The 14,646-nt window shown below is 46.7% G+C and overlaps 1 protein-coding gene and 1 pseudogene across 1 annotated transcript; one reads left to right on the forward strand and one right to left on the reverse strand.

Moving 5' to 3' along the window:
- Positions 1–1,621: 1,621 nt before the first annotated feature.
- POMC (proopiomelanocortin) lies at positions 1,622–4,902 on the reverse strand. Its single transcript, XM_068981853.1, has 2 exons — positions 4,771–4,902; positions 1,622–2,345 (listed from the first exon to the last, which is right to left on the reverse strand). Exons 1-2 carry the CDS (start codon positions 4,900–4,902, stop codon positions 1,686–1,688), a joined length of 792 nt encoding a protein of 263 aa, XP_068837954.1. The 3' UTR covers positions 1,622–1,685.
- An 8,816-nt stretch (positions 4,903–13,718) lies between these two features.
- LOC138091700 (dolichyl-diphosphooligosaccharide--protein glycosyltransferase subunit 4-like) lies at positions 13,719–13,832 on the forward strand (annotated as a pseudogene).
- The last annotated feature ends 814 nt before the right edge of the window (positions 13,833–14,646 follow it).

Genomic DNA, 14,646 nt, shown 5'->3' on the forward strand with positions numbered 1-14,646 from the left:
GAACGTCCATATCAAAATATAAATATGAAAGTGCCATACAGAAATATTCCCCAGCCGGTTTTGATCTGTATCACCCACTGATGCAGTTGACATGGCGACATGCATCTGTGTGTGTGCACTCTGTGAACGTGTGACTACAAACCAGTGGCCCCAACTTTGTGAAAACATCTTGCGGACATAAGAAACACAACCCCTGGCCTCTGCCCTTTTGGAGCTTAGTTTCCTTGAAAGAAAAGAGCACAATATGTGTGTGCAGTAAGAAACTTGTCATCCGAGCTGGACAGCACGCTCGCTCTTCAGTGCAGAGGAGCTGACTGCAGAAACCCTGAAAATGAGCAGCCTTGGCTACAGAACATCCCATCTTTCCCAGCAGAAGTGGACTTGAGCCTGGATTCACGTTGAAAACAGTGTAACATTCAAAATAGAGGGGAATGGTGGAGAATTCCAGGCAGAGGATGGAGGAGGATGGAAGAAGTGATAAAACCAGGGAAGTGGAGTTTGGCAAGGAGAGTGAAACTGACAGAGAAGGGCCCTTGTATGTGTCATGCCCAGTTGTTTGGAACTGATGGCAGAGTTGGGGTGGGGTGATTGTATCTTGAGCCAACTAACGTGGCAAAAGCAAGATTTCGTATATATACATTAATATGAAGAATTTGTACAATGGATTGCGGAAAAAGCAACTGGAGGCCAGGATACCAGTTGGTTAGGAAGCTATTAGGCTAGTTGAGGCCTGAGCGAGAGCACTGAGCATGAAGAGAAGGCTGATGCTGGGTAACCGGGGGAGGAGAGAACTTGGGCATGACAAGAGCAGGTCAAGACAGACTTCAATCTTGAGCCCCAGAGGCTGGAAGAAGCATCTGTGCGTACTGTATTTCTACAGATGTGTCTCCATGGGTATATGTCTATGTGGGTGAGGCCCTGTGTTTGAGAGTATCTAAGGGTAGCCTGGGAGAGCAGTCAAATCTGAACCATACCAACCCTCAGGTCTCACACTTGGCCTCTCAGTGATGATGACCTCTCCAGTTTCTCATTAACCATCACATAGCACTCATAATAGGAAGGAATGAGAGAACTAAACTTTGGAGACGTTCAGAGACTTGCCCAAGTTCTCACAGACTGCTAGATCCACATAGGCATTAACCACAGCGTCCCACCTGGGAGCCCAGAGACCTCCTAGTTCCACTGGGGCCTCATCTGTGTCCCACTGGCTCTTGGACTTAGGGGGGAACCAGGGTAATAGGAGGAATCCTGTCTTTTGGAGGAATCATCAGCTGGCTGATCAGTCTTTCCGCACTCGATGGAGAGTGGGAAACGCAGCACACTGAGCCATCACCTTATTTGACCCTAGTAGACCCATTTGCTAGGGGCGGGAAGGAAGTACACTTTCCTTTGATTCTCAGTATATCCTGTTAAACATACTAACACGTAGTCACATGGAAACCACTATCGCCCCTCCAATATGTGCTGCCCTTTACTTGATGGAAATGCGTTTTTAATTCACCCAGTCAATATTCGTGAAACTTGCAAGGTTTTATTTCTTAACTACAGACAGCTTTAAGAGTCGGGATACCTGGCGCCATCACTGCCTGGGCAAGTCCTCACCCGGGCTGCGAGGCGACAGGAGGACAGAAGAGAGGCCTTCGGGGTCAACTTTCCGCGGAGAGAGGCCCCTGCCCGCTGCGCCCTCACTGGCCCTTCTTGTGGGCGTTCTTGATGATGGCGTTTTTGAACAGCGTGACAAGGGGCGTTTGGCTCTTCTCCGAGGTCATGAACCCGCCGTAGCGCTTGTCCTTGGGCGGGCTGCCCCAGCGGAAGTGTTCCATCTTATAGGGCCCCGAGTCCTTCTTCTCGGCCGCCTCAGCCTCCGCCACCAGGCCATACTCCAGCTCAGCCCGGGCGGCCGCGCTCTCAGCCTGGGCCTCGGGGCCGCGCGCCTGCTCGAGCCTCTCCCCGGTCAGCTCCCTCTTGAATTCGAGGGGAAAGGCCTGGGCCGACTCGTCCTCGGCGCCGTTGGGGTACACCTTCACCGGGCGCCGCTTCTTGCCCACCGGCTTGCCCCAGCGGAAGTGTTCCATGGAGTAAGAACGCTTGTCCTCTCGCGGACCCGTCTCGGCGCCATCGCCGCGGGGCCCGGGGCCTTCGCCCACCGCCACTTCCTCCTCGCGCTTCTGGGCCGCGCCCCCAGCTCCGAAGCTGCTGCTCCCATTGCGACGGCCGAAGCGTTCCCAGCGGAAATGGCCCATGACGTACTTCCGGGGGTTCTCAGTCAGCGGCTGCTCATCGCCGTTGCCAGGGAACACCGGCGTCTCGGCCGAGAGGTCGGGCTTGCAAGCCCGGATGCACGCCTGCGGGAGAGCGGCGAGCGCGTCAGGCCCCGGCCATTCCAGGCCGCGGCGTTCCCCCGCCCCTCACGCCAGCCGCCTGGGCCCTCCACTCCCTCCGCACGTGCGGGGTCGCCCACTAGGCGCTTGGGAGCTTGGGCCCACTGGGCTAACTGCAGAGCATATCTAGCACTCCCACCTCTGAGCTTCCTCAGACGTCTGAGACTCAGCTCGGACAGCGCCTTTTTTGTCCCCTGGGCTCCTGGTGCCCCTGCCCGGCAGCTACAACAAAATCCCCGTCCCACTTGCTGGTGTACTTGCGTTGTAGCTTTGTGGGTAGTCTATTCAGTAGTCGTAGGCTCATGGGCTTAGTCGCTTGTCTGCATGTGGGATGTTCCCAGACCAGGGATGGAGCCCCTCTTCCCTGCATTGGCAGGCGGATTCTTAACCACTGGACCACCAGGGAAGTCCCCATCTCTGCTTTGGAGTGACATGGCTCAGACGGTAAAGCGTCTGCCTACAACGCTGGAGACCCGGGCCCGACCCCTGGGTCGGGCAGATCCCCTGGAGAAGGAAATGGCAGCCCACTCCAGTACTCTTACCTGGAAAATCCCATGGACGGAGGAGCCTGGTAGGCTACAGTTCATGGGGTCGCAAAGAGTCTGACACGACTGAGCAACTTCACTTTGTGGGTAGGGTAAACGTCCTAAACTTTATAAGCCAGATATATAGGAATTCGTCAATAAATGGCAGGTGGGTGGGAGTTGTCGGCACTTAATGAATAGTGAGGAAATAAATATGGTTCAGTTTGAGTCTGGGAAGGGCACTGGGTGAAATTTGGGAGAAGTCTGGCTTCCAGGGTCTGTAGTTTCAATAATGTGTCAGCCGTACCCCAGTGGTCTGCAAACATACCTCATGCCCTCCCCTAGCCATCTCCCTCCAAACTTGCCCACACCCATCTGGCACTTTCTCTGGTTCTTTCAGGTCTTCCGAGCTGATCCTGTCTTTTCCTCAATCAGTGAGCTTAGGGAGGGGGTGACTCACTTCCCTGTGCCTTTCTAACTGGATGGAAGGATAGGAAGTCAGGATTATTTCCATCGCAGGGGTCATGGAGTCCTGTATGTGGAGCCCTGTCTACTTTCTGTGACTAGACAACTGTGGCACACATTTGCTTAGGAAAACGACCTTGAGGCTGTAGCCTTGAGTTTTCAGATACTCGGGACAACAAAGGAGGAAAAAGAAGGATCCCACTCACTCTGTTGAGTTGGGAACCTCATACTCCAGGAATTTAGGATTATAACACTGCAGAATAGTAACAGTGAGAAACAAATTATCTCATACTTCTCTCCCCTGGACATATAATGATACACAATTTCTCAGAGAGGAGAAGGGAGCTTGGTAAGGTTCCACAGCCCATTGACAGAACTGGGACTGGGACTAGAACCCACAGACTCTGACCACTGCCAGTGCTTCTTCCCTGGTGAGCTCTCAACAGGAAAGACTGTGCAGTGGGTGTCTCTAAAGAAGAGTGTCTTGGGTCTCTGGGAAACAGAGCTCATGGGATTCCTGGGCTCTTTACTTCTATTTTACATTCTATGTGCAACCTGCTCTGTTTTTGAGAAAGTCTTTCTCCACCTTAACTCAGTTTCTCTGCTGACAAAACACACAGAATGTAGTGATGTGCATTCCACCCTCGCCAGGCAGGTACAGGCAGTAGGTTGGAACTCAGTCATGGCCACCAGAAGTGTTTCTTGTAGCCTTGAGCTGGTATTGTTCCTCATTTATACTTCCCAATACAAATAAATAATAACAAATACACACGCAAGCTATGGTGACCTACAGGGAGTTCCAGCCTGGCACAAAGGGCTTTGAGATGCTATGGAAAGGCTGCAGAAGGTCAGTCCTCGAGAAGCAGGAGGCATTTGGCACCAGTTAGTGGAAAATGGCACCTGAGTTTTTCCTTCTAGAGCTGGTTTGTGGTATTATCTTCCTGACTTTGTAACTGGTAGCAGATATAAGGAAAGAAAAAGAATGGAAATGGAAAGCGATATGAGGTTATCTAAAATGGAATAATTTGAAGGCTAAAAGATTGAAAGAATAGGTAGGGTCAGTCGAGGGAGCAATTATGGTTATTACTATCATTAGTATTGTTTACTTTAATAGCACTATCTCTAAATAGTTTAAAAGGAGTGGCTCTCTGTACAAGAAGACAGGGCAGGAAGTAAAGAAAATCAAGAAGACATTATGGACCAGACCCATCTCCCTGAAGCTGCTTCCTCCCTTCCTTGGGCCAATTCTTACTTCGCCCTAGAGGTCTATTCCTGCCCTTGACTGAGTTAGCCATATCTCTGGAAATGAATCTCCCCTTTTGCATGCTCTTTTCTTTGTGCTGTCCCCACCCCAGTACCATTTGATACCCAAATCAAGATGGCGGCCACAGCCCACGTACCAGCAGGTTACTTTCCGTGGTGAGGTCCTGACACTGGCTGCTCTCCAGGCACCAACCACGCACTTCCATGGAGGCCTGAAGCAGCAAGGCCAGCAGCAGGGCGCCCGAACGACTGCTGCACAATCTCGGCATCTTCCAGGCAGGCTGAGGCTCTGCAGAGGCAAACAAGATGAGTGGGACCCCTGCAAGGAGCAGAACAATGTTGGCCACTCATCAGGAAGGACCATGAGCCAACATTAACAATACTCTCATTTGTGGAGCTCAAGGCTTTTTGAGGACAAGAGCAGCTCAAGGAGCAGGTTGGTGTGCAGGGTGGTCGTGTGAGTTGTAATAGAGAAGAGGGCAGTGGGACCTGGGTAAACTGCACAATTTTCCCTTTATCTCCTATTAAAAAATCAGACCCCAAAGGATGTTAGGGCTGGAAGCTATTTTAGGGGTTGTTTGGTGTGGCCCCTTATTTGAGAGATGAGGAAACTGAGACAGAGTGAGACAAATGACGGGTTTTTCACAATGAGGTATGGCCAAGTTCTCTTGTTTCCATCACTGAGCTTTTCTATTTCCCCATCTTCAGGAAACTAAAGTTCTAACACTCCAGATTCAAGGAGTAACTTGGGAAAGACAAAGGACTGTGAAACTCCTGCTCGAGGTGGTCTACTCCTCTCCACCAGGATTCTATCATTCCTCAGAAACTCCAATTCCTATGAATAGTAGGTTTGCATAATGGCAAATGAAACCTCTATCCAACCAAGCCAAAACCTCAGCCAACCCAGTTTGATGTCCTGTACATAAGTCACTCAGGGAATCACTATTTCCCAGACCCCTGTGACTTTGGAGATTTATTTTTAAAGTAGATCCCCATTTGAAACAAGTTCATCTCCTGAGTGCAATATACATCAGACTTCCTCTTGTTCTCTGAGTCCCTCAAATGTAGTCTGAAATAGCTGGACCTGAAGATGCTGTTGGTGTGGAAAGGAAGGATATGATCACACAGAGCAGAAGGGAACTACATCACATCATGAACTCCTGCCAAAGACACTTTCTCAAAGAAATCAGGAAGCACCACTGGGCAGATGCTTAATTAAAGAGATCCAGATGCAGTAAAAGGGAGAGTCAATGCTGCCTTTTGCCCACTGTGCCCAACATTTTCCCCATCCCTCTGGCTTTCATACTGCCCTGCCACCCCTCACAGAGGTCTCCCCTCCAAAATGACCCTAAGCTCTGTTACCATGCACTCCATAGTCATTCTAGATTTTAGATCTTTTCAACCCAGCCATTATGGAAGAAATCTAATTAGATAAGAAAAGAAATTTATATTAAGGTGTAGATGACTAATGGTCTCTTCTGATTTAAAAATATTTGCCCAAAGGAATCTCCTATCTGTGAAGGCATGGGCCAAATCTTTTTTATAGACACAGCTTTGGAAGTGAAATTTCCCCTGCCTCTCATTGTCTGCTTCAGGAAGCCACTTCCTTCTCTCTGTCCCACCCCACTCCTTTTCCCAAAAGCTGAGCTGAAAGGGCTCCCTTTTGAATGGTTGCCAAGCACAGCCCGAGTGTTTTCAGAGCAGCCATTAGATGGTGCTGGTAGCCAGTGAGCTGGCCTATCTGCATCACAGGGTAACTAGGAGAACATTGGTCAACCTGGTGTCCAGTTGTGACTGAGGACAGGATGCTCCTGTTGTAGACTTTTGGTGCTCCAGTTCAAGTACAAAGCCTGAATTTGATGGACAAGGTAATTTATGTTAAATCTCTGAGACCACACAGCACATTTTAGTCAGAAAAAAATGGCCAAGTTTAAAAGAGAAGCAGAAAAGTGGTAGTTTTATGTTACTATGTTGTTGTTATTGTTTAGTCACTAAGTTGTGTCCAACTCTTTTGCAAACTCATGGACTGTAGCCCCTCAGGCTCCTCTGTCTATAGAATTCTCCAGGAAAAAATAACTACAGTGGGTTGCCATGCCCTCCTCCAGGGAATCTTCCCAATCCAGGGATCCAACCCAAGTCTCCTGCATCTCCTGCATTGGCAATTGGGTTTTGTTTTTTTTTTAACCACTAGTGCCACCTAGGAAGGCCTTATATACTATGGACAAGTGTAAAATAGCATCTTAGTAGAGAAGAAAATAAAGTCATACAGATCTGACAATCCCCTCAGCTATATTTCAATTCTTCTCAAAGTTGGCCAGTCTGAGATGACTTCCATTTTCTAAAAACCTACCTCATGATATCAGACCTTCCTGAAAAGTCTCAGACAGTGTTTCCTCTCTTGCCCCATGGGCTATATAATACAACATGATAACATCCTCACTCACCACCTCTCAGAGCTGCAATCTCCTGCTAAAAAACTAGGTAGCTTCCTGAAAGCAACTTATCTTCTTTCTGCTCATGTATATTTTGTATTTTTCTACAATAAACAAATATTACATTGCCTGTTTTTAAAGCAATAAAATAATAGGTAGATGTCAAATGTGCTTTTTGTAAGGAGTGTAGAATAATTGAAAGCTTGGAAAAATGAATATAAACTTGTAATTTGCTAATCTTGACATTAACTTTATAATAGAATTACACTAATTAGGAATTCATATGTGTTGGTGAATTCTCTATGAGCTAAAGAAAACATATTTTGTTTTATTTAATTTCATTTTTAATATTCTTTTCCATTATGGTTTATCAGATGATATTGAATACAGCAGGACCTTGTCGTTTAATCCATCCTATATGTAATAGTTTGCCTCTGCTAATCCCACACTCCCAGTCCTTCTGTCCCCCACCCCCCTCTAAAATTGGCCCTCTAATATTGCACACTGGCCATGCCAGTCTGTAAAGATTAGAGGAACAGAGATGCAGAGTTTTGTCCTGATACCATGATACACACCCATCAAGTCCTAAAACAATGTCAAAGGAATATTACATCATTAAATAAGCCATGATCTATAGATCTCAACACAAACAAGTGCTTCTTCCAGCACTTCTGTGAGAACCACCAGCTCCCCATTTATACACGAAGAATTTGGGGGATCCAAATGCTCTGCAGACTCCCTCCCTCACTGGGAACCCACCTTGCCTGAGCCTGCATCTTGCCTGAGCTTCCATCGCCTCCTACGGCTGCTGCTGCTGCCCTGCTCTCTAAGGTCTGCGGGATTGGAGGTCCGTTCTGCGGTCCTATTGAGAGCAGAGACGGGGTGGTTCAGGACCGTGGACAGTTCCCATCCGGGCCACCTCTTTTTAACACCAGCAGCTCATGTAGAGCAGACGGTGTCATTCTCTAAGCGCAGCCACGTCGGGGGCGCTAAGGTGGGCAGGGAAACAAAGTTTCAGAAGTCTGAATTCAAAGAAGTCTGAACGCAGGGAGTTTGTTGTCACTTTTAGCCTCTTCTCTTTTGCCCCCGTTTCCAACATCAATTTACGCTAGAGTATACGATATCTTTTAAGAAGTGACACCTACCCGGCAAATCAGAAGTCCCAAAAGACTGGGTCTCCTGGAATCTCCCCAGAATACGGATAGGACTCCTCAGGAGTTCCTCTGCCCAGGACAGACGCGGCCGCCAGCTGCTGAAAGGCACCACTTTCAGCGTCGCTGCGGCTCTCCGGCCGTCCAGAGAGGCCGGTTCTCGCCGCTCCGCTGCCAGCGGCTTCCCACGCCGCGCTCAGCACAGAAAGTTTTCAAAGAATTCAGGACGGCGCCGAGACAAAAGATGCCTCTGAGATTGGAGCTGGGCGACAGCATCCCGAGGCCCCCGGAGCAGGGGATCCGGGGATAAGATTGAAGTTCCCCGCCCCTGCACCCTTACCTGTCACGGGGAAGCTGCCTCGGGCGGCTCCCGCTGCGCCGGGGCGAGGATGTTCAGCGGCCTCTCGGTCACTTTTCTTCCTTTCGTTCTCTTCCGTCGCGCCGTCTTGTCCCACTCGCTCTCCGCGGTCTTTATATACTTGCGGGGCCCGCCCGGGTGGGCGCTAGACGTTGAGCGGACTTCCCGGCAGCTGTAACGTAACAGGCAACTCCCCCGTCCATAGGAAGGGGCGGGGGCGTGGGGGCGCGGGAGGGGGTTTCCAGGTAGGGACTGAGCTGAAGAGTAGACGTGCCTGGAAAGGGGTCTGGATCTCTGTCCCCCGGAGGCTGGAATTAACACTCTCTTGCTGAAGGGCACACCTGGCAGCCGTCAGGAAAGAACTTAATTAAGGATGGTTTTGGGTCTCCAGTTACGGTGAGCGGGAGGCTTAGCACGCCGGTGTGGGGCTGGCCTGGCCGGCCGGCTGAGATCATTAACGAGAGGGCGAGGTTACCTGTGTGCCTGCTTGGGCTGGCATCTGCCTCTTTCTCATTTGGAGGTAAATATCACCACCCAGGGAGTGCGTCTGTGCTGCCTCTGATTTTCCCCAACGTTTGGAAACTGTGATGAGAAAATGTCAGGAGTCGTTACAATCCCTCTGTTACAAATTGGAGGGCCCTACTGTCAAGCCAAGGAGGAAAGCATGGCACTCAAACCTGCAATGGAGGAGTCTCTACCTTAACCTGGAGTAAAGAAGCAAAAGCAAATTGTGGGAAGCAGTGGGGTGAACAGGAGTGCTGGAACTAAACTGGACTTCAAAAAGGTTCTCGCTTAGTGTGTCGTTTGCAAGAAATTTCTTTATTCCCAGATGCTCTTTTGGACTTCAGGACACCCTTGAGAATTTCTGGTTGGCAACACTGGCTTTATACTCAGCAATCCTTTTGTTTGGGGTCACAAGAGAGATTCATGCTCCTTAATAGTTAAATAAGGTATTATTACCTGGCCTTGGCTTCTTTCCAGGGTCATCTCTTCCCTCTCCGTCTTGTTTCCTGGCACTTCGACCATTCACAGCATTCACATTCCCATAAACACTATTTTCTCAAGGCCTCACCTCTTTGTCTATGCTATTCCTTCCTAAAACACCCTTTCTCCTTCCAACCTCCTGGGAAAATTAGTCTCTTGCATTAAGATTTAGCTTATCCATCATCACCAGTTCCCTGAAGATCTCCTTGGTCAGTTGTCCTTCCAAGGCATGAAACATGATCATCTCTTCTCCAGAGAAGCCCACACTTATCTGTATATGTAGCTTGCACAGCTGGAGCAAATTCACTGTTTTCCATCTTTCCTCTTCCAGCCACTCCTGCCCCACCCCTGCCACTGCCAGGCTTATGAGCCCTCTCAATCAGAGATTCTCATTTTTCTCTGTACTATTTTTATAACTTTAAGAGGCAGCTGATGGTAGCAAAAGAGCCAGACTGGGAAAAGTTCAGATTGACCCAGCTTCTGTCCTGCTCTGTCAGTTGGGTTCTTAATTACGTGCAGCAGAACCAACTTTAGGGGATGTAAACTCACAGACTATTGAATCACATTTAGAATCACTGGGAAGGCTGGGCAACCAGGATCCAAAAATGGGCAGAGAAAAAGGGGGTGTCTGGAATCATGGCCACTGGTCGGATCCAATGAGAAAGACAAACAGACCACTACTGGGAACAAGAGGCCACAAAGTCAGGCATTGGACACAGATGACACTTCTAAGTCCAGGTTGGGCGCTTGCTATTCCCATTTTGACTGATGTCACAGAAAGGATGTCACCGCCCTTGCTTCATTGTATCACTAGCTCCTCTTTGAAAGCCTGGAGCAGGTGCTTCTGATTGTCTGAGATGATAATATGATTTACCCCTCTCTTCTCCGATAATGTGGTAAATTACATTGTTGATTTTTAGTGTTGCACCTACCATGCATTCCTGTTCTATGAACCCAATTTGATTATGATGTGCTACCATTATGTAGCATTGGGTTCAGTTTACTAATATTTTATCTAATATTTTTGCATCTATGTTTATGAGCTCAACCTATAATTTTCCTTTCTTGTAAGATTCCTGTTAGGTTTTGGTGTCAAAATTATGCTGTCTTTCTAAAACAAGTTGGAAATCCCTCCACTGACTCCCATTTTTTCTAATTTAATAGAAGAGTTTGTATACAATGGTGTTTATCTCTTCCTTAAATGTTATCCGAAACATTTGTTTTGTTAGTGGTCCCATCTAGGTCTTTAAGGTTGCTTGTTTGTTGAGTGGTTTTAAACTACAGATTCAATTACTTAAATAACACTATTCCAATTGTCTATTTCTCTTTGTGTAAGTTTAGTACTTCTAGGTATTTGTCCATTTCACTTAAATTTTTAAAATATTTTGGCTTGAAATTTTTATTATATCTTATTATCATCTTAGGATCTATGGAATCTCTATGGTCCTCTTTTATCTCTGATACTGATAATTTATTAATATGTCCTCTCTCTTTTTTATTTATTTTATTAGGGGCTTACAATTTTATTAGTATTTTTAAAGAATGAATTTCAATGGTGATGATATTCTGTTACATTTACTTTTTTATTTTTAAAATTTCCACTTTTATTATAATTTCTTATCTTCTAATTTCTAATTAACTACTCTTTCTATTCTCTTGAGTTGGATATTATAAATAAATGCTTTTACTTAGATAATTGATATTCAACTTTTATTCTTTTTGACCTGTGTATTTATGGCTATAAATTTCTAAGTATAGCTCCAGTTGCATCTCACAAGTTTCGATATATCATATTTTTATTACCATTTGGTTTAAAATATTTTTTTTTCATCGAGATATCTTAATTGACCTGTAGGTTATTGAGAAGTGCTCTGTTTAACTTTCAAACACTGGGGGTTTTTTAGATCTGTTTTGAAACTACATTTTAGGATAATTCCTCTGTGGTCAAAGAACATACTTTGCTTCTAGTCCCTTGAAATCTGGGGAGCTGCTTAATGGATGAACATATGGTCCATTTTGATTAATGCTTTATGTAAACTTCAAAAGAATATGTATTATATGATTGCTCAAATATTCTATATCCTTTCTATACCTATATTCTTTCTGATTACTTATCATCTTAATTCATTAGTTACTAATAGATATATGTTTTTTAAGTCTCCCCATTAATCTTGTGAATTTAACTACTTCTACTTTTGATCCTGGCTTTAAAAAAAAATAACTCTTTCTAGAAATCTAATGGTGAATATGGAGCAGTGGTGAAGGGTAATATAGGGCCTAGGATAAAGATGGCAGAGAGTTACTAGAACATGGTTGCACGCTGATGGGAATAATAGAGTAGAAAAGGGAAAACTGATGCTGCAGATGAGAGTCAGGAAAACCGAATGATCCAAGTCTTAAGTAGAGTGAGGTTCAGAGGAAGAACCTGGCTTCCCAACAGTGGAATGCTTTCCTCTTCCAAAAAAGAAGGCAATATAGACAGAGGGGACTTGTAGGAAAAGCCATGGGAAGATGAGTGATTCTGCACCAAAGCCTTTACCTTTTAACCCAAAATTTCCTGAGGAAATATCTGACAGTTATCCTTTAAATGCTGTCTAAGACTATTCACACAATATTGTTCATAGTAGCAATGAAATACACTAAACATCTAGGGTGTAATTATAAAAACAGTAGAGTATACTTATAAAAATTATGGTAAAGCTATGCAATGGAGTACTTTGCAGTTACTCAAAATAAAGTAAATGTTTAGACATAAAAAATAACCACTGTATGTTGAGGGGAGGAAACATGATAAAACATGAATATACCGTTGACCCTTGTGCTGCACGGGTCCACTTATACTCCTATTTTTTTAAGTAAATATGTGTGACTGTCCTACGTGATCATGGTTAGACATTGGCAGTAGGACTGCAAATAGGGGAAGCTGACTGTGGAACGTGAACATCTGTGGATTTTGGTATCTAAGGGGATTCTGGAACCAATTGTCCACAGAAATGGAGGGAATGACTATAAATACAGAGAAATAGAAATAGAGAAAAAGTGAAAAGATACCGGAGTGTTAATAATATTTGTTCTGGCTATTTAATACTAGATCACAACCTACCCTCAAAACTTGATGGTTTTGTTTTGTTTTGTTTTGTTTTTTGCTGAGACCCAATTTTATTTATTTGGTTTTAACATTTTGGCCACATGGCATGGGGGACCTTCCCTAACCAGGGATTGAACCCACATGCCCTGCATTGGAAGTGCAGAGTCTTAATCACTGAACCTCCAAGGAAGTCCAATGTGATGGCTTTAAACAACATTTATTTCACTCACAAATCTGCAGTATGGCCAAGGTTTGGCAGGGCCAACACATCCCTGCTCTACTTGGCATCAGCTTGGGCAGCTCAAAGCCTGGCTTCTACAAGTCATCTGAAGCCGCTCACTCACGTAGCTGGTTCCTGACTGGGAAGACTCAGCTGGGGGCAAGGAGAGCTGGGGATCCTCAGACATTTCTATCTCCATGCAGTCTGGCCATGTGACCTCTTCAGCATGCCTTAGGGGAGCTAGACTGCTTCCACAGAGTCTCAAGCCTCCCAAACATGCATCAGGAAGTGACTTGCTCTGCTGGCTAGAGGGAGTCAGCAAGGGCTTCCCCAAGAAAGGGATGCTGAGATGGGTTGAGTCTTGATACCGGGATGAAGAGAGGAAAGTCATTCCAGGCAGAAGGAACAGCATGTGCAAAGGCCTCAAGGCAGGAAAAGCCTTATGTTCACAGAATGCTGGTACAGGTGGTAGAGGGAGAGAGGGAAAAGACTGGAAACGGTCAGAGGCCAGAGGCGAGGAGCTGGGGACCATTCAGCGATTGGGTCAAAGGAGCCGCAGGACAAGCTTTCTGTGGCAGTGAGTAGGATGATCAGAGGAGTGGGAGCCTGGAGCCAGCAAGGGGTGATTCAGAGTCCAGTGCTCTGCTCCAGGGCCTGGGGACCAATCCAGCCAGCAGTGGGAAAAGTGGGGTAGGAGAACAGACAGAGGCAGCGTCATGAAATACTTAACAGGTGGCATCAGTGTCAGGGAAGAAGTCATGGACACTCTCCCCATCTGAGGTCGCGTGGATGACACAATGTGGTGTCAGGGTTAAGAACACAGCTCTGGGGAGCTGAACCCAGCTGATCAGCATGATCACAGACGTGTAGTTCGCTATCTTCACCAACATGCTGGGCATGTCGCTCTTCTTGCTTGTCGCTCTCTATCACCACGTGGCCGTCAACAATCCCAAGAAGCAGGAATGAGAGTGGTGTTTTCTCTGCCCCCAGGGTTCCAGGACATAGTCTGAGGCAAGATGGAGGGTGCGAGGGGCCTTCACACTTCACTTCATCCCTTCTACCCATCACAGCATACAAAGCAACTCCACTTGGATTTTTCCAAACAACTTTTATTTCCTCAAAGTCTTCTTTAACCCTATGGAACAAGAAGCTGCCACTGAATAGGGCCCAGTATAAGGGTTACTTTCTTTTCTACTCCCCCATCCAATATAAAAATATAGATTTGTGTGTGTGTGTGTATGGTGCCAAAAAAGAAAAAAAAAAGTACACAGCTCCGAAGCCAGAACAGCTGGTCCTAATTCTGCTCACCCACTGCCTAGCTGTGGGTGACTTGGAGCAAATTCCCAGCTTCTCTGTATTAGGTGTCCTATCTGCAAAAAGAGAAATGACTGCTCCCGCCCATGTGGCTGTCATGTGGCTGAAAAGAGGTGATACAAGCAAAAATGGTAGAGCAGGGCCTGGCGTTAGTTAGCCCTTACCCCTATTATCATGGAAGTGCTGGTGACAAGAGAAACTGCCTGGGTGGGAGGAAGGAGGGAGGAGGCGGGAGGGAGGGAGAGAGGGGAAGAGGGAAGGAAGAAGGGAAGGAGCAAAAGATGGAAGGAGACCAGAGCCGACATGAGTCTTTGGCGGGGAGCAGATGTGTTGTTTGGAGGGCTTGCGGTGAGGATTTCTGGGGCAGGGTGATGCATATACACCTGGCTGTGGGCATAGGGCCAAGGCTCCTCTCGTCACCCCAGCTTCTCACCTCTGAGGGTTTAATTGGAAAAGCGATGTCACC

This window comes from Capricornis sumatraensis, chromosome 1 (genome assembly GCF_032405125.1).
Source record: "Capricornis sumatraensis isolate serow.1 chromosome 1, serow.2, whole genome shotgun sequence".
Taxonomy (NCBI): domain Eukaryota; kingdom Metazoa; phylum Chordata; class Mammalia; order Artiodactyla; family Bovidae; genus Capricornis; species Capricornis sumatraensis.